We start from the raw sequence: 19,795 nt of genomic DNA on the forward strand, positions 1-19,795 counted from the left end.
AATGAACACATTAGAAGCAAACTGGATTGCTTTCCCAAGGCAAAAAGCCTCACAAAGAAAAACAGATCTTTCAGAAAGCCCTATTGCTTACAAGTGAAGAGGCCGTGTATAATCAAGATTTTTTCCCCTGCTCTTTGTTTGCAATTTATTGGTAACCATTACAGAAGCACTGTGGCCCTAGGTGATACAACTGGAGAAAGCTGCAGTGTTTCAAGGAGAGAGGAATCACAGTCAGCCAGGACACACGAGATTTGTGGTAAGATGCCTGTGCTGTAGTTGATGAGCACCAGACATTATCACTCTGACATTATATACAGAGGGCAAGGGAGGGCAGGAGAGGGTTTAAGCCAGAGATTTTCCATTTATTTGGTTGCTTTACCCATTTTCTTCTCAAGGAAGCCACAAGCATTTGTGTTACTGCAAAAAATTAGTACCTGAAAACAGCCACCTAAAGGTGCTGACTTGGCAGGCTTATGGAGGTCTCACACAATTTTTAAGTTCTTAACATTGCATTACAAAACAGACCAATGTTTTCAGTGCATACTATGCTCCATTCCATCATTTGTACCTGTCCAAGACTCATCAAATTGAGTTTTGTCATACCAATGAGTGTAAGAATACTCAGTCATTTCTAACTTTTCAAAACCTGCATCAGGACAAGTTCCTTCCTTGCTAACCTGCATTAGTAAGGAAGAATTCACACTCAATTTCTGATAAACTGGGTTTTGACTTCACTTTAAGTTTTTTTTCACCTGAAAGTCTACCCACTGATGTACATGTAGAATTAAGAGGTTTACCTCATGATCATGAGCTGGCTGTCTTGCTCCATCTGAAAAAGAAAACAAGAAAGAAGTCTCTCAAAATAAACAAAATTTAAGAAAACAAGAAGCAAAGAATTAAGGCAGTTACACAACCCTAATTACACAACAATTCTAGACAGACTTGTGCAGCTCTCCTACAAAGCCACAGAGAAGCTGTGCTTAACTTTGATGCTCTTAAAGCATATCCTCCAACACAATCTAGACACAGTTAAATTCACCTAAGTCTAATTCCCTTTACACACAGCTGAGGTAAATGCCACAGAAAGAACATATTCACTTTTTATCCAGCCTTTAAATCCAAGGCTTTTAAGGAGTGTCAGGCTGCATGGCTGGCAGGGAATCTTCTATTGTTCTAGCCAGGCACATACTTTTGTCCCTTTCAATACCTTGTCTGTGTGATTTGCCTTTTTGTCTGTCCTGTGCTTTCCTGCTGAAGACTTTGTAGGCTTCAGTCTTCTGGTACTGCTCCAGCTCCCGCATGTAGCGCTCCTTGTCCCTGTCTGCCTCGTCCAGGTAGCGCTGAAACAAAAAAGTCCCAGGGTTTCAGGGAGTTCCCTCCCCTTCAGGAGGAAGGGAAGAAAAACAACTTGTCAAATGAAGTGCTGATGCATTTCACCTATGCAAACAGGAGAGGAGTGAAGAAACAATGAGGTGCAAAGACATAAGATCTCTGGATAAATTACTGTATTCTGGTGTGCCATTTTCTCTCTCTTTTTTATAATAACTATTCTCTTAAATTTTTTTTGTTAGGCCTAGGAATAACTTGCTACTCTACTCAACTGAACATTACCAGCATGTTACAGACCAGACACTTCAGAATTCCTGTCCTGTGGCCAGGAGGAAGTGCTGCCAAACAATAACACCTTATCAGATGATAGATCAGATGATGCTTTATGGTTCAGACCTATAACAGCAGAGTTCCAAACACACACTTGTTTTCAGGCCCCACAGACAAAAAGCACCACCAAAAAGTTGGCACATCTGAGAGGTGAACAAAACATCATGGCTATTGCAAAGAGCAGTGTAAAGATAAAAAAGCCTGGTTTTAATTGATATAATCTAGCTGCATTTTGGTTTATAGAAAAATTTTCAATTTATATAATCCATCTGCATTTTGGTTAACAGAAGCCTTTTTTTTATTAGCCTGAAGGTATTTCACACATCTGCAAGACAGAATGAGCTTAGCTGGAAAATCCTTTAAGGGAACTGATGAACTGAAAAACATTTAATGAATGGTCACAAGGCTTACTAATGGGATCCTTTCAAGGAAAAAAGTCGCCTCCCCAATTTTTTCTCCAAATGAGTTTAAAATTCAATGAATGTAAGAATTAAATCAGTGAACCTTAGTCATTTGGTATTCTCTAAGTCATCATGGCAATATCTGTAAGTTATGATTTCCATGCATTTGCAACATAGTTTTGACCTGGCTGATGACAATAGTAACATTCTGGATTGAGGTGTAAATTTGGTGATGCTTTTGGGTTGGCACTGCTTTTGGACATGTTATTTGTCTGTAAGATATTAAATCTTTTTTTCCACCTCCAGCAATGCGTTGCTGAAAGGGCTCAGCAGTCTTCCCTTGACCTGCTCTGAGTTAGAAACTTACAGCTTTACTTGAGGACAGATTCCCTGGGGAGTTAAAAAGCAGCATACAGAAGAGAGATTTGAACTCAATTTCCTTTTTCAGGTTAAAAATCTGCCTGAGACATGATAGGAATATGTTAAAGTGCAGGGAACAGAGGGGCAGATGTCTTTTACCATTCTCTCCCAGCAGACATTTTCATCACCACAAGACATCCTCTCCATGGATGTAAATTTCCAACTTTACACAGGAGCAATCCTGATTTTTCTCTAAGCAACATCATTTCCACTATCCCTGTTACCAAATCAATAGCTTTGCCTTGCCACCTATTTTCCATTATGGTTCAATCACAGTGCCTATGCACCATTTTATATCATCTCTGTAAAGTGGTATTCTACAAGCTTAGTAAAAAAGCAACAAAAGGAAATCTTGGTTTTTGGTGTCATCTCATTTATCATTACACCCTTAAAGTATTTTTCAAAGTTCAAATATGAAGATGAAATTCATGAGAGCATTCAGTAGCACTATGATTTAAAAAGTGCTTTGCAGTGATCTCCAACTGGCAATCAGGAGTGGACAGTAAGACAGTGCGACATTAATTAGCAATTAACCCATTAACAAGGTTCACTCCAGAAGGCCTTAAAAACCAGCCCAAACACGGCCTTGAGCTTCATTCACTTGTCAGATAGTGCAGAAGGCCACAGGACTCCCAGTTAGGAGACATCACATTTCAAGACTTTGGCCTTACAAGTCTCAGCTGTATCTGAGTTGGTACAGCAGAGTTACATCCAGATGGATCACAAGAACTGTGGGATGTCTCACTAGAGCAATGCCCCCATTCTGGATGTATTCTTGCATTACCTACAGGACACAGCTCTCCTCAAGTCCCCCCTGGAGGAGATGCCACAGCCCTGCCAGGACCCATCACATGAACCTGTGGCCCTCATTTTGAAATATCCTCCTAAACACGATTTCAACCACCAGCCCGTGTCACCTTCCTCACTACCAACATTCCCACGCAGCAGCAAGGACAAGGAAGTGCAGTGGTACCCGCTTCTCCTCAGGGGGCAGCTTGCTCCACTCATTGCCCAGCATCCTGGTGATCTCAGGGAAAGGCACCTCCGGCCGCTTCGCCCGCAGCTGCTCCCTGCGCTCGTTCATGAAGCGCACGTACCCGGTCAGGGGCGACTTGGGGGCATTGCTGTCCCGCAGGGGTTTCTTCCTCTTCCTCCCCTTGGCCCATCCTCCTCGCTTGGTTCTTTGCTGCTGCAGGATGAAAATGAAGGTAATTCAGGCTGAGTGAAAATAACCCCTCTGGAAGGAATAAACAACTTCATTAGGAGTACCCGGCTGCAATCCACTCCATGGATGCAGCTTTCAAACCCTACTTTAGAGATAGCCTGACTTTTGTCTCCTAGTCCACAGGGACAACAAAATAACATTGGCATCAACTTCTGATTGTAAAATCACAGGGACTGATAATCCACAACATGATCATCTCAACTAATGCAACTGCAAATATTCTTTTATTACTTGTTTGCTTGGTTTTAGTTATTCTCACCCTCACATACCCTCCCCTACAAGTCATTTACTTCAAAAGGTTTTTTGGAGAGATTTTGTGTACTAGTTAATAATAGATAAGTAGTCATTTCCAGATCTTTGTCCTTCATGCACAATGTGCCCAAAATGTGGCTGTAAAGACAGTAAACAGGCTTTTCTACTCTCATCTGCTAAGTAGATTGTCTTTCCCAGTAACCACCTCCAATGGAGCAACAAACAAACTCCAAAGGAGGGAATATGCTAAGATGTGTCTGGGGCACACTTGTGAGTTCACAGGAATAACAATATTATCACTCATCCTCTTGGCTTCAAATTATTTCTACAGCAAGCTCTGGACAACACTATTTTCTAGTGCTATGTACATACAATTATTTTCAGTACTTCTAATCTTTCCCCAGATCAACATGTTCCTGCCATCATGTTACTTTTTGTTTCCCTCCTGGAATTTTATTACTCAATTAAAAAAGGACCTCACAGCTGAAAACAAACTACAAGGGAGAATATCAGATACATCCATCAAAAAAAAACAAACCAGAAAACCCCAAAACCACTTCCTAGTGCAACTTCAGGTCCTTCATGATTGAGTCACCAAAAATCAGTGTTGGGATGGTACACAAGGTATAGTCTAAAGTAGTAAAAACACAATGGTTTTAAAGACCTCAGTTACTACCAGAACGTTCCAATGGCTCACTTTGCTGGCTCACAAGAGAGAAGACAATTTGTGGCAGTTGAAGATTCAGTCCTGAATGCAGCACCAGCTTGTGGCCCCCTCTGGCTAAGCTGAGACCCATGTGCTGCTCTCTGCACTGCCAGCTATCTGTGTGCAGCTGTGCAACACAGGAGGAAATTAGGCAATCAGAGGATGAACATGGCAAATGGATAAAAATTTGTGATCCTATTGAAAATAAAATCTGAGCAGGTAAGACAATATAATGACAAAATTCTATGCCTTTGCTTCATTGAAAAGTTACTATTATTTCATCTCACCTCCTCCTCAGGCTTCTGCTCAGTGGTTTCAGCAGCATTAGAAGACTCATTTTGCTGCTGCTGAGCCTGTGACAAGTCCTCCACCAAATCTGGGTTATTCACAGGCTGTGAAGCTCCACCACTGAATGAACTCTCTGAATTAGCTAATCTGAAAAAGCACAGAAGTGGAGAACAAAAAATTTAATCATCATTCCTAAATCACTTCCTCCCTAATCTAAAACATGTAAAAATGTTGCAAATATATTCATTCTCACACTAGCAAGAAAAATGGGATTTAGAAGTGATTTCTGAAGAACTGGCTGTTCCATCCAAGCAACCACTATAACTACCACAGCTCCCATGGACTTTCAGACCAGTTTGATTTTTCAAGTGGTATTTTGTTTCATTTTTAGTGAAGCATTTGATCATACAAACAACTTGCAGGCAAGCGAACGTTTGCATCAGAAACCAGTCAGTGTGAATTTATCCTTCTTCAAAAGTACCATAAGGAATTTGAAATTAAAAGTTCAATCATCAACCAAGATACACCTTTCTGGATGTATTTAATATATTTCTCCACAAATACATGTAGAGATCTGTGATTGGGTATGATCTTGGCTTGAACTTCATTCCACACACTCTCCTGTTCATACACAGGGGTATTTAAACACAATTATGACTAGGTCCCAACAGGCTCCAAAATGGCCCTAATTTAATTTTGCTGCAAGAGCTGTATCAATCTACCTTACTCCAAAAAAGGGCAAGATGGCTGCAGGCAAAAAAGAAGAGCAAATGTGCAGAAATATTTCTGAAGGTAGACTGACAGTGCTGAACACATTTTGGGGTAACAACTCCGTGGACATTCTCAGCCCTGTGCTCAGTAGGAAAACTAATGTAAAATTTTTGGACTCGTCTCAGATTCTAAACCCTTCTTGAGACTGAAGAATACTTGGCCTTACCCAGTTACATTCATGAAAATTCCTTTAACAGCAGGATATGCTTCAAGTCTCCTTTGCTCACTTACTCCACTCTAAAGCTACTCATGTCTATGGCAAATTTTAAATATTCAAAATAACTGTTCCTGTTAATGTAGACTACAGCTATAAAAAGTTGATATATATTAACAGAATTGTTATTTGAATGCCCATGGGAATGTCTGTCTTCAGAGAGAACAGCATATTTTCATTACTCACTACAATCAGCAATTGTGACATAATTACTGGTAAAGACAAAAGGGCTGCAGAGATCCATGGCTGACTTTGAGACAGCAGATTGAGCTCACATTACTGACAATTAGAGAGGGAGCAAGGGAACAGAGCAGACATCCTCCCTTAAGTTAATTATATTTGCTATGTGTCAGAAAGAATAGGAGCAACACAGCTCTGGATGCACTGTCAGGGTTTGAAGAGTATTTCAGTTTTCCTCTCCATTCCCCCTTAGCAGAGAAGTTCTTTAAACTTCTCTACAGGAGAAACTTCATGTGATACAGTTATTTGCAGCAAATACTGATGAAAGCTCAGCCAAAATATTAACACCTCTTAAACACAAGCCTCATTTGAACATGCACCTAATTTGGCACCCACAAGTTTGAAGTCCCAGATAAATAAATCCAAATTCAGACCCATTTAGAGTGAAAGTGTTCACATTAATTTTTACAGGGCTTTACCTGACTGCAAAGTCTGAATTTTACTGTTTGGTGCTTTGCAAAATGGAAAAGAAGCTTTAATTATAAAAACAGAGCAAAAATTCCATGTATTCTTAAAAGAAAACTTCTCTGGGCAATTTGATTTTAAGAGGCTATTGTTGCAGTTTCTAAAAGCAGAGTCAGACTGACAAAAATGAGATATCAGTGTCAGTGATCAGTTTCAGACATCAATTTCAGAGATCACTGATGAACATTGATGATATCCTTAATTGAAATAATTTACTTAGCAGAGGCCACTATGACCAACAGATACTTCCTCCCTCTCTGTCCCCATAATGTCACTTTCTTAAGACTGAAATCCTAGAGATTTACCTTTTAAAGCTAAGAGATACTAAAGAACAGTTTGTGACCACTTCCATCAGTCCAAAAGAGTTCTGGTTTCTCCTAAACAGAGTCCTGTGATCTTCTATCAAGGCCAAGGGAACATTGCAAAATGGAATTCTGTCGGGTTTATTTCTCTTATTTTTACAAATTACTCAGAATGCCCTCTTCCACTGAAACAATTTCCCTGACAGGTGCAGAGATAGTATCTATCAGCTGAAGGTGAAAAAGGAGTTACTTACCCAGTTACATTAATTTCAGCACCTTCCTTAGATCCATCCTCATCTGTAAAAAGTGGAGGAAGATTGGAGCCAGCTACCAAGTTCTCCATACCTCTGGGGGAAAAAAACCCACAAAGATAGAAAAGGTTAAGTTAACTATGTCATTGTTTCCCTTCAGCAGTCCTTCAAATCAAGCACCATAACACAGCAGGAATTTTTTTACCCCATGAACCAGTTGGCCAGTCCCAGCTGATGGCTTCAGGACAGGTCCTGTGCTTAGGGACAGAGAACAAAGACCATAAATGACACCTCAATTCTGAGTTTCCATTTTAACTGAGCTCTGTGCCAGTGCCTCAGTGCTGCTGGAAACCCCTGCAGTTCTGTTTTACCCCTCAAGATAAACCCTATTCACCATCCTCAGCACACAGGCAGGCAGATCCTGCTCTTCCAGTCCATCTGCCTGATCATTCCTCACAGTGCACCCTTCACCAGAGCTTTCTGTTGACCCCAGAAGAAAACTGAAACCAAGGCCCCTCTGAAGTTTCAAATTAAGATTGTACTAATAATTTCTTGTCCAGATTTTCACAATCAATCAAAGTGTGCATAGAACACAGCTATTTAGAGTATTTTATCTTCAATCCCACAGAACTGTTGCTGAAGCAAATGGTTTAAGGACTGTGTATTTCTCATTGAAACTACCTCCAAATTAGAAGTAGTTCCATTTGTAACCCTGTGGCTTTTCATGGCAATTTAATGTGAGACATGAAATCTAAAACTTAGTTTATCCCCTTCCTTACTAAAATACAAAAATGTTGTATTTTAGTGAAAACAAAAACAAACAAAAAGCCTCAATAAACTCACTCTACAATTATGAGTTGCCAGTTCATGCCATTTTGAAGGGCCATACTACTCAAATTCCTGTTCCTTCAGTTTCAGAATCACCACTGATGAGCAGCAGATACTGCACTCAATTCCTGCTGTCCCTTTCCCCATTACACTTGGGCTTTGGGCCTGAGGAGAGCTATCACCCTGTACTGCTTTCTCCTGGGTTGGTGCTTTCCACCCAGCACTGAAATCCAAGTGATCTGAGAATAAAATCCTGCTCCATGTTTTGAATATTTGATGTGCTTTCCCACATCCCACCCCAGTTCTAAAGGTAGATGTTTTCTACAGACAGAGGCAGAAATGCTTCTTGCATTTACAGATTTTGCAGATCTCTATCACAAGTACAACATGGCTGATATTCACCCTTTTCTCTCCTGCTTTTGCAGCTGTGGTGCTGCTTAGAACCACCCTTAAGCATCCCATCATTTTCCAGATGAGGAGTCAGGGATAACTAAAGCTAAGCAGAGTACTCCTGGGTGGAACAGGCACTGATCTCCAGCAGAGGAACATCTTTACTTGTGTACAGGAAAGGTTCATCCAGGAGTGAACAAACTGAATTCCTGCTCTGCCCTACAAACCAGGGACTGGTCCAGTTTTGGGGGCTCAGCCTTAGAGCTGAGGCACAGCTGGAGACTGAGCAGCCAGGGGCTCCCCAAGATGCTCAGGGCTCTGAAGCAGCTGGGCTTTAAGGGATGGTGGGAAATGGGCTTGCTCAGCCTGCACAGGGGCCCAAAGGCACTGGGGGGAAGTGGCACAGAGGACAGAACCAAATCCTCCCCAGCTCTACTGGCTTTGCAGGTTCAGGCTGGACACCAGGATGTGTTCCCAAAGAAGTGGAGTCTGTCCTGGCAGATTTTAAATGCTGAAAGCTGTAACTGACCTCAACCAATGCTGGCAATAGTCTTGCTGTGAGTGGGAGGCTGGACTAAGATGACCTCCCTCCAGATGTCCCTTCCAAGCAACATCTGCAGTTCTAGGAATCACAACTCCACATTATGGGGTTTTTTTCAAATACCAGCATCTCTGACAGGAAGACAACTCAAATAATATAATGCTGTGAGGAAAAGTAGTGAGATACTCTGCTGAAACAAACAGGATTAAAATCCTTAAAGAAGGCAAACAATCCTTCCTCACACATGGATAAGAATCTACACACAGAGAAAAGAAACTACATAAAGGCTGGGACTTTATCTATCACAAGAAATCTGAAAATTCAACTGATTTGAAAATCATGCTCTTCACTGCCCAGGAAGCTGTTTAAGCACAGCTTCTAAACATACACCATAAATTGCTTCATGCAGTTATCATCTAAGAGGGAAATTAAGTTCTGCTTCATGGTGCACAATATTCATCAGTCAAAAATTCTAAACTATGATTTTCACAAAAAGAAGCCAAAGCAATTATGCCCACTGTGACCTCCTCACCAGGTCCTGGTCTGTCTGCTCACATCTGGCCCAAGCTCACTTTCAAACTGCAGGGAGGCAGCTGGACACCAACCTCAACAACATATAAACAGCACACAAACACAGGAAGCCAGGAGAAGATACTGTCTAAAGCATATGGGTTAAATAACAAAAAAGTGTAGCTCTTTCAGAGGATGCTGACCCACATCCTAAAGAAAAAGTAACATCAGTGAATTTACAATGGCTTCTAATCAGTTCCAGAGAGCAAGAAAACAAAACAGCTCCCCTAAAACTCCCTGAGAGCAGATGGGAACCTACAGAAGCCTTTCAGTCCCATTTCTCAGGGATAACCTCCCAACCTCTGCTCCAAAATCATTACCCACTTAATTTGAGCCCCACTGCAGAGCACCAAGTTTATTGAAACACATTTAACTAAATTCAAGGCAACAGAAACAATGTACATTTAGTTTTCTAGTGGCTCACACATATACCCTGTTTTCATTTTTTAACTACATCTACTCAAATGCAAAAACAAAACTGAAACTTCAGTTAAACCCTAAACCCTACCAGCCCTACAGTTCAATGCAGGGAAGCCTCTCCTCCAAATAAAACTAATTCCAACTGGAGCAGCTCTGGGTTCACTACTGCTATTCTACTGGCTGTGTTGGCTCAAACAAAGCAACCAGCTACACATGAATAGAGAGCCTGATTTATTCATTTACAGCAGTATTGGACAGGATTTCAAAGGTTAGCATTAGTTATGTGAGTTAACCTCTATATGAGCCTAGAAAAAATCCTACATTATCAAGAAAGTGGCTTAATTTAGCTTTTCCTTTCCCTCCCTTCCCTGAGCAATCATGACTTCCTGACACAGAAAGTGGACAACAATATTTTATAACTTTCAGTTTAAATTTTTCAGCTGGACACTTTGGTTGCATGCCACAGAGATCACACTTACACAAAATGGTACAGAGTGTACCAACACGGTCTGACAGAGTTACTCAGGAAATGACAGCAAAACTTCTACAGCATAAAGATCTAAGTGCTACTACACACATCAAGGATCAAACAGTGGGTAATTAAACACCATTCAAAACCAGAATATGGTATTAAAAATAAGCCTTTTTAATTTCTGCTCACATTCCTTTGTAGGCACTAGAAGATTTGTATTAGTAGTAACAGTAGTGAGTACATTTGCACTAGCACTGACACTAGCATGTGATCAAATTTCAAATGCACTGCGTACAACCCGGAGTGATAACTAGAAGCATGTACTTTAAAATCATGGTGAGACATCCATGCCTGACTAGACAGAAACTCAACTTTCGCCCACAACATTATTTGGTGCACTGTTCAGCACTCCTATGGCACACTGTGGCCCTAAAATTAAGGGCTAACTGCTAAAGGAAGGGTAAAATTTACCCACAGCCAAAGCATCAGGAACAGCAAAAATGCCATTTAAAATGTGCCAAGAATTTTATCCAGCAGAGTCTGGCTGCATTGCTGGGTGTCAGGAGGCAGCTGCAGGGCCACAGGCAGCCCCTCCTGCCCCTGGGCACTTGTGGTCACCAGGGAGTCACTGGCACTGCAGGGTGAGCACAGCCCTGGTCACCAACAATTCACTGGCACTGCAGGGTGAGCACAGCCCTGGTTGTTGTCATCTTATTGCAATGCTCTCGTACCTTCTCAGTGATTTCTCATGGGCAGCTCCTCATAGCACTGACTCCTTCTTCACAGCTCAGCCAACAACCTCCAACTCCCTCCTCACCCAGCTACCCCACTCTTTTGTAGCACTCTTCTTTTTATTGGACACAGCTGTGGCCCATTAAGGGCAGGCCTGCTCCTGATCTTTGGTGATTAGCACAGCTGCAACTCCTCAGAGGTGAGACTGCCTTCTGCACTATCTTTATTTTCTTACATTCTATCCCTGCACAATTCCCCCTTTTCTTTTAATTACAAAGCCTGGTCACCAGTGAGTCACTGGCACTGCAGGGTGAGCACAGCCCTGGTCACCAATAAATCACTGGCACTGCAGTGGCACAGCCCTGGTCACCATGAGTCACTGCACTGCAGTGAGCCAGCCCTGGTGTTGCATACTATTGCAAATGACTCATACCTTTACAGTGATTTCTCATGGGGAGCTCTCATACACGATCCTCTTCACATCAGCCAACAACCTCAACTTCCCCTCACCATCTACCCCACTCTTGTAGCATCTTCTTTTTATTGAACAGCTGTGGCCCATTAAAGGCAAGCCTTTCCTGATTTTGGGATTCACAGCTGCAACTCCTCAGGTGTGGAACTGCCTTCTGCACTATCTTTATTTTCTTACATTCTATCCCTGCACAATTCCCCCTTTTCTTTTAATTACAAAGCCTGGTCACCAGTGAGTCACTGGCACTGCAGGGTGAGCACAGCCCTGGTCAATAAGTCACTGGCACATGCACACTGATTTCCTGATTTCCTTCTCATCCCAAGGCCAGGCCGAGCCGAAGATGCCCCTGAACACTGGGAAAAGGGAGAACAGCCTTAACAATGTTGCCTTTTCAATGGCTACATTACAACAGATAATCTTATGAATAATAAAAAAATAAATTACTAAACTCTTTAGCCATCCAATTACATGGTAAGATTATTTATTACGGTTAAGCATATTTGAATATGAAGTCAGCATCAGAAATCCAACTTACAGGCTGATTATAAAACACTGCAGGAGTTCCAATTACCTCATCACCAGCTCTAGTTTTAGAAACGTTACTGCTGAGTGGAGAATTTTTCTCCTCAAGTCTCTCATCCCCCTTTGCCAGAGTAAATATGTCCAAATTTTCCCATTCAGAGGCTAACAGATTACAAAAAACCAATCAATCTGCTACATCACAGAGGAGTCACAGTATTCCTTATCTCAGCATCAGAACCCAAGCACTTCAGAATGCAAATAACCTAAATTCAGATGACTGAGAAAAAAGTTCAGATTCACTGAGAGAAAAGCCAAAAATACTGAGGACTATCACTTCCTCTGCCTTTCCCCAAGTAACCAGAACATCAGAAAGAAAACCAAAGTAAGTCCATCTCCTATTAAAACCCCAACACTTTTGGAGCTGTCAGAGGAAGTTCAGATGCCTCTGACAGAGCCTTTTCTTCCATCAAGCTGTACCACAAGCTCAATATCTAAAATACTTCGCTGCAAAAAAATCAGATTTTACTTTTCCCTACAGGCAACTCATCAGACAAAGGTTTTTGTGACTAGGAAAATTGCAAGCTCAACCTAATGGGACGAAGGTCTTTCTGGCAAAAAAAGATTTTGTCAGAAAATACATACCAGAGAATAGCCAACTGCTTTTATTTTTACTTCTTGCCAGTAAAAACAAAGAAACACCACAGACCAAAATAGAGACTTGAAGGAAAAAATTCCAGAGTTCCACTGCATTTCCAAGCAGCTTAAGGAAAGAAGGGAAAGATGTAAAGCTGAGGTTTATGTTTAGTTTAATTGAGTCTTTGCAGCAAATACTAACAAAGCTATTCATACTCTGACCTTAGAAACAGCTGTCAAACATCTGCAAACATGTCTTTTCAAAACACAAGTGTTCAATTCTGCAGTCTACTCTAATTTATATAAAGTTTTAGGATGAGGCACATACAAGACATCTCTCACATACATATAAATATATATATAATGTGTGTAAAACCTTGCTGTTCTGTGGAATGAAAGCCACAGGAAAGGAATACACTCAACTCTCCAGACAAAGCCAAGAACAGCCCCACATTGATTCTCTCCCTTCAAATACACGAGTGAAATTTTGCATTACTAATAAAACAGCTTTTAGATAACTTCAGGGAAAACAAAAGCCCACAAAGAGATGAAAACTAATTGTGCTATAGATCCCTGGATAGCTAAAACCAGTAACTGTGGTTACCCTGGGGTCCAGAGGGAATGCTTTGCTATCTAGCCCTTCACTGCAGGTATTACATACCTATGGATTAGGATAGTTCATTTTATTCTGAATTAACTTTGTTCATGATAGCATCAATTGCCATTTAAACTAATACCATTAACAAATACAATTCTGCAAAATGAATTTAATTCTCATGTTACAGATCTCACATGAGAAAACAGAAACCATTCAGATCACAAAAAATACGTCTCAAAAGAAATCTTGAGAATTTTTTATTTTTCATTAATCACTCTACCTAAAGCAAGTTCAACAGATGATTACCAAGGATGGGAGCAGGTTTTGTAATCTGCACATAAAAATGCCTTCTGAATTTGCAGTTACTGTAGGCAATTCAGTCTTCACCTGCTCTGCCACTTGAGAACTCCTCTGGGAGCTGAGGACCTCGTATTTCACGGGACAAAGTTGTCCAACAGCTCCTTTCCCATTAAGGAGGTACAAGGGGCACCCCATAAACCCCACAAGCTCCAGAGTGTCCCAAACAGTGCCTGGAACAGACACTTCCCACAGCCCAGCCCAGAAAGCAGCCAGGCCTCCCCAGCAGCCCTTCCAAACTGGAGCTCCATTCCTCTGATCATTTATGTCTGCAAGACTCAATCACTCACTGTTTGTGCAATGCAAACATAAAAGTGCCATAAGCAAAGCAGTTATTAAAAAATGTAAATGAACAGACTGAAGTTTTTCATGGTGTTTACTCAGTTCAAACATTTACCAGCATCACACCAGTGAAATAAGAAACAGTATTAATTAATGCTTGAGGAATACTTTGATTTAAAATGCCAAACAAGTATTCTGAACTAGAGATAACAATGTCAAGGAATTCTGATTGGGATTGGCCAGAGAAATGCAAAGTCACATACTTGAAAAGAAAATAATTGAAGACTGCATATACCTGATGAGATTGGAAAGTAATTTTAAAGCTATTTTAGCACTTTTGCTCTTCCTCAAAGCTTTATTCATCACAGAAGTTGTACAGGAGTAGAGCACATACTCCAAGCTCACTCATATTCTGCAAGAGGAAGCTCTGGCTGCTGCCCCAGAGGAATTCAGATTGGAACTTTTCATGCACATCCCCACCAAAACAAGTCACTACGGCCATTTACAGCATATGGGGTCGAATACTTGGGATGTGAGAATGCACTGAGAAAGAGACTGAGTATCTGCTTACAAGAATGACTCACCACAGGCATCATGACCCAACACAAAAGCATCTACTCTGACCTCAAAAGCCACAAAGCCAGCATGGAACTGGATATTTTAAATGCACTGATATGGGGACAGGGACAAAGGTTAGAGGAAATGAAGTGTGGGAAGAGTCAGTGATTCTCACACAAAACAAGCGACTCATTCTGCCTGTTTTCAGAGAAGATCCATCTTTAGAAAAAAATATGACACATCAGCTTCCATACATTTTTGTTCTTATTTTCTTACTGTTGCCATACAACAGAAAACAAGTACAGCATTTTATTCCAACATAAAACGAGTTGGAACCCTCAAACCCATCATTGTAGAAGAAATCACCATTTTTAGATAGCCTTAGTTGGGCAAAAGAACAATCATATAAAACTGAACAACCGAACTGCTATTAGCAAATCCTTTCTAATAGCAAGAATAGTGAAGAACTGAGTTGGGCTGTTTGGTTCTGATCTGGCCCTAAAACTCTCTGGTAATAGTTTAATATCTATCAGAAATTAAAGTTTGGAGGTACATCACATGAAATGAACCAAAATCCCTTTTCAGCCAAGGCCTTTCTTGCAGTCCCACTGATCTCACAGGGAAAGATTTGTAAAGGCCTTGGAAACACACTGATGGAAAAACTAATAAGGAAAGTGAGCACAAAGGAACAGACAAGAGGTTCATGTAAGCATCAATACATCCGTGGACACTGCTTACAAAGCCTTGTCTGGATTCCTGAAAAGAAAAGAAACAGAAAAGACAGCCCAGTCCTGCCAAAGCATCCTCTCCAGGAACAGCAGTCAGATTCTTTCACCACTGTTAACAAGATCTGAAAGCTGTCTGAGTTCACAGACAAAATGTGTTAAAATGGATACTAGAGAAAAAGACTACACCAATAACAAAAATTCAGGAAAATATAAAAAGGCAAACTCTGTGCTCTTAACTAGGCACATTCCAGAACACCCCTCTCAGCACCAAAGGGAGAGATCACAGAAATTTTAAAATCATAAAAAACCCTGGTACTTCCATGGCTCCATAAAAGAATCAACTTAAATCAACAACAGAATTCAGACAAGTTAGAATAAAGCTTTCCTTATACTCATCTTCATCCAAAAGCAAGAAGAAAAGACAATAGTTAGCATCATGAATGGAAAACAAAGGAAAAAACCAACAAAATCATAAAGCCCCTGGAGTGGTCTGGCTGTTCTCCAGTGCTAAGCAATACATGAGAGATCCAGAGATGCATGTGAGGATGGGAACATGCAGGCAGAGGGCACATTTTAACACCTGTAGCACAGGTAATGAAAATAGCTCATTTTGGAGCTGAAGTAGCATTGAGAAAAAAGCAGCAGTGTGCCTAAATATGCCAGGCTGAGTGCTTGGAACAACAGCAGCACATTTGCAATACTGCACCTGATCCCCAGACTGCTCTGGGCAGTGGTGAACTTCTCCTGCAGCCTCTTCTTTGTGCACCTCCTGTCACAACACCGGCAAGAAGGCAAACGAGGTGAGGGAAAACCCCAAAGAGCAGAGTATCACTGCCTGGGGCTCGGAGCCAAAGAGCAAAGAAGAACCTGGCAAAAGCAAGGCCAAGACTTAATCTGCTCTTCCAACTCCCCTTTTCCACAGCTGCTCCTCATATGCTGGAATCCAGAAACTGCAGGTGGGAAACATGCTCAAGCTTTGAAAACTAGAGCTGATCAAAGCACTCAAGAAATTTAGCCCTAGAAGAGAATGTAAATCTTTTCAAACAGGTTGATGACTGAACAGGCATGAGGATTGAGGTCTCACACAACACTGTGTCTTCAAGCACTTGCATTTGGAAAGATTCCTAATTTATGTTTAGTTACAAGTGTTCTGAAAGAAATCTGGCATTCAGGTTTGAGTATTTACCATATTTAGCAAACAGCAGATTTACACTGCTTTTACATTTCTTTTGCATGATTTCATTTCTATATATATTTGTTAAGTAAAAATGGTTCCTCTGAGCTAAAGCAGAAATATTATCCCAATACCCCTATATATGGGTAGAGATGTACAGATGGTTAAAAGGTCATAAAGGAAATCTCCCAAAGCTAAGAATACAACCAAACTTCAAAAACAAACTCTGAAGCACTACCAATCTTAACCTTTATTTTGGACAGCTCAACTAATTGTTAGTCTTTGCTTGGATTCTGAGATCTCAAGTTGTGCTGAGACTCTGACCTGAATACACATCATGCAATTCTTACTGCAAAGAGAAATAAGAACTAAAGTCCTTGTGATCCTTGCAAAAGGTCAGCAACACTCTGCTTTACACAGCATTAAACAGTGGGAAAGTGGAAAAACATTTCTATTTTCAAAAGTGCTACAACATGAATTTCACCTCAGTATAATATCATAACCTGAAGTTCATTGCCTTGAGCAGAAACAAAGGCAACTGGTGGAAAACAAGAGTTCAGGCACTACTGTCTTTTTTGATTTGTGGAGCCTGAACATTTTACAACAGAAGTGCAAGCACAGAAAAGTTACATTCTTTGATTACCTTTTGCACTCTGTTAGAAGTAAGCACACAGATTAGCTGAGGATCAAATACCACATTTAATCCCCAAAGTTAGCTCAAGAGCTCTCTGAGTCAGACAAGTCCCTTCTCAGTCACCAGCACTCCCTTTTCATTTCAAAAGACTCCTCTGAAAAAACACTCATTTATATTTTGCTTCTCCCAAAACAAAGGCAAAAAGGCATGATATTGCTTTTTAAACATTATATTTTTAAAAGTAAAAGGTCTTCAGATTTTATGAAAACTTCCCTCATATTTGAGCTTATAGATGTCCCAAGATAAAACATTTATTACAGTAATGGAAGCTTGTTTTTCCTGGTCCTTAACAGTCTCCCAAACCAGCATATTCCCACCCTGGAACTGTTTCCTGACCTACAGAAAGGGTCATCTATGTATAACACAGACAAAATATGGTCAGAGCATTCCAAAGCTCCATGGTAAGAGCACCAAAAAGAAAAGAATTCAGCAGGTTCAGTTTTCAGCTTTGTTTCTCATGACAGAACAGTCAGAAGGAAGGGTTAGGTTTGAGTGAAGCCTTACCTGGCTGCTGTAAGGCACATCCCCCAACACACATCACCAGTCCCACTGCTGCAGCAGCAATGAGGAAACCTCAGAGCAGGCTGCACTGTGGAAATAAAGAATCCTGGCAGAAAACACTGCACCAATCTCTCCTTAACACCTCCCATCCACGGCACAGCAAGCCCAGGTCTTGGAGTTAAGCATGTAGCAAACAAGCAGTTTATTATTTGAAACTGTGCCAAAAAACCAAGCTGAATAGGAAATCCTGTCAGAAATTTCAGTTTGTAAAAATTGTGGCTTTTGACAATTGAAGTGTATTTCATGTACAGCTAACAGTTCAATTAGCAAGAAGCAAAAACATTCATTCACTTCACAATTAAATTTTCTTCAACTCAAGTATCCATGTCTTAATCAGCTTGAACTCATTTGTGTTCCTATTTAAAATGCCTTTCTCAATAACACTTGCTGACATCACCCAACAGTTACACATTTTATACACAAGTATCCCCTAAGCATACAAAAAAAAAATCTGAAGATTCCAACTAGTTTTGCTGGTTAAGATCCACCCAGCCAAGCACATGCCCAGCCACCACAGCTTCTTTGTCAGCTGAAGGGGAAAAAATGGAAACAATGTGAGAAAAGTCCACAGTTTCTGCTATACTGAATTAAACCTACTCCCAGAAATCAAGGAATACATCTCTTGCATGATTCAAATTTAGTGATTCCAGGTTTAGACTAGAAGTGGCTTCTAGAGGTCATTTGATCCCAACACCCACTCAAAACCAAGGTGAAGTCATCTTTATGGCAGACACCACATTACACTGACTGACTCAAATCCTGATCAACACTGATTTAAATCATCAAATGCCCTCAACTGCTTTGGCTTTTTTGCTAGGAAGGTTACCAAGAGCTGAAGAAGTAAGCACTGCTTATTTTCAGGACACAGACAGTGATGGAAGGAAGACAGGACAAAAGCAGTTGGAAAAGCCCTTAGAGTGGCCATAGGAACACAGGGGTATCACACAACACCTCCCCTGTCCTGACAAAGCTGGAGGGACAAGAGAATAAAACAGCACAGGAACAGAGAGAAGGTTTTCACTGTGCTCATCTATTAACCAGCAAATCCATCAAGAACAACCTTAGCAAGGAGTCCAGCTAGAGCTGGACTTCCAACACTGACCCTAATCCAAGACTCCCTCAGCCTTTGAGTCAAGCTCAGGTTCGCTCTCAGTTCTGAGTACAATAAACAGTATTTACCCAACTCAAACCATTTCAACAAACTGTAAAAAACAATGAGGAGCTGCCATTTCCAAGTAAAGTCCCACATTAGGCTCACTTCACAGAACCCAACTTCCAGCGATTTCAAGCAGGTTTAACTCAGTAGCAGCTTTAAACAGGTTCTTTTTCTTTTCTTCAAATGGAGAGCTTAGCTCAGGGTTGCTGTGTTTGCTACTCCACTTGTTCAATCTGTCCTTCAAGTGGAAGGCACAGCGAAATGAGCTGCACACACTTTCACAAGATGAAGGGACAGATGACTGAGGGACCAAGAGGATACTGTAACATCAAGCCCTTCATTGCCTATGAGCAAAGGAAGTTCTCATTTCTAGCCTGACAGAGGATATATTGTTATCTGCATGACAAAAGGGCTTTAAATCTTAAAAGAAATAGTCAGCAGCACATGAAAAATTGCAGAGACATTCTGTGCCAAAGCTGGATTATGAATCACCAACTAACACTCCTGCCACCAGCAGCATGAACCCCTCTCTGCAGTGATACCAAGCCCTACCTGAATAACTGCTGCAGTTCACACACCTGTAACCCTCCTCGACATTTAACACCCAAAATGCAACTGATTTGTCAACTGTTTCACTGATTTGACACTTCTCTATTCTTTCAATAAACTGCCATCCTAAGTCTTGTCTGGTTTTGTTGATGCTGTTGTGCTTCTTTGCACTTCATTCACCTTTTAAATGCTAAATTATTTAGCAGTCTCAAGTCACAGCAAATGCCAGGAAACTCCTTTATCTGATCTGCAAAACCTCCAATTGCTCAAATTTCTGTATTTTTAGTTACAATGGTTTACAAACACATCCACAGAACTGAGATGCTACCAAGCAGTTCAGAAGCAGAGACACTCAAGTCTCAAA

The 19,795-nt window shown here is 40.9% G+C and overlaps 1 protein-coding gene across 3 annotated transcripts in view; it reads right to left on the reverse strand.

The window, feature by feature from the left end:
* The window catches only part of HMG20A (high mobility group 20A), a 40,124-nt gene that overhangs the window by 11,333 nt on the left and 8,996 nt on the right, over positions 1-19,795 (reverse strand). For 2 of the 3 annotated variants that reach the window (XM_064722188.1, XM_064722189.1), the window contains exons 2-6: positions 7,198-7,290; positions 4,951-5,098; positions 3,454-3,669; positions 1,208-1,340; positions 798-829 (exon numbers count right to left, since the gene is read on the reverse strand). In XM_064722188.1, the coding sequence (XP_064578258.1) occupies positions 798-829; positions 1,208-1,340; positions 3,454-3,669; positions 4,951-5,098; positions 7,198-7,286 (618 nt within the window). In that variant the 5' untranslated portion in view covers positions 7,287-7,290. Of the gene's footprint in view, positions 1-797; positions 830-1,207; positions 1,341-3,453; positions 3,670-4,950; positions 5,099-7,197; positions 7,291-11,146; positions 11,166-19,795 lie in introns of those variants that run through there. The other variant, XM_064722190.1, reaches the window with a different exon arrangement.

The sequence above is a fragment of the Zonotrichia leucophrys genome, chromosome 10 (genome assembly GCF_028769735.1).
Source record: "Zonotrichia leucophrys gambelii isolate GWCS_2022_RI chromosome 10, RI_Zleu_2.0, whole genome shotgun sequence".
NCBI classification, from domain to species: Eukaryota; Metazoa; Chordata; class Aves; order Passeriformes; family Passerellidae; genus Zonotrichia; species Zonotrichia leucophrys.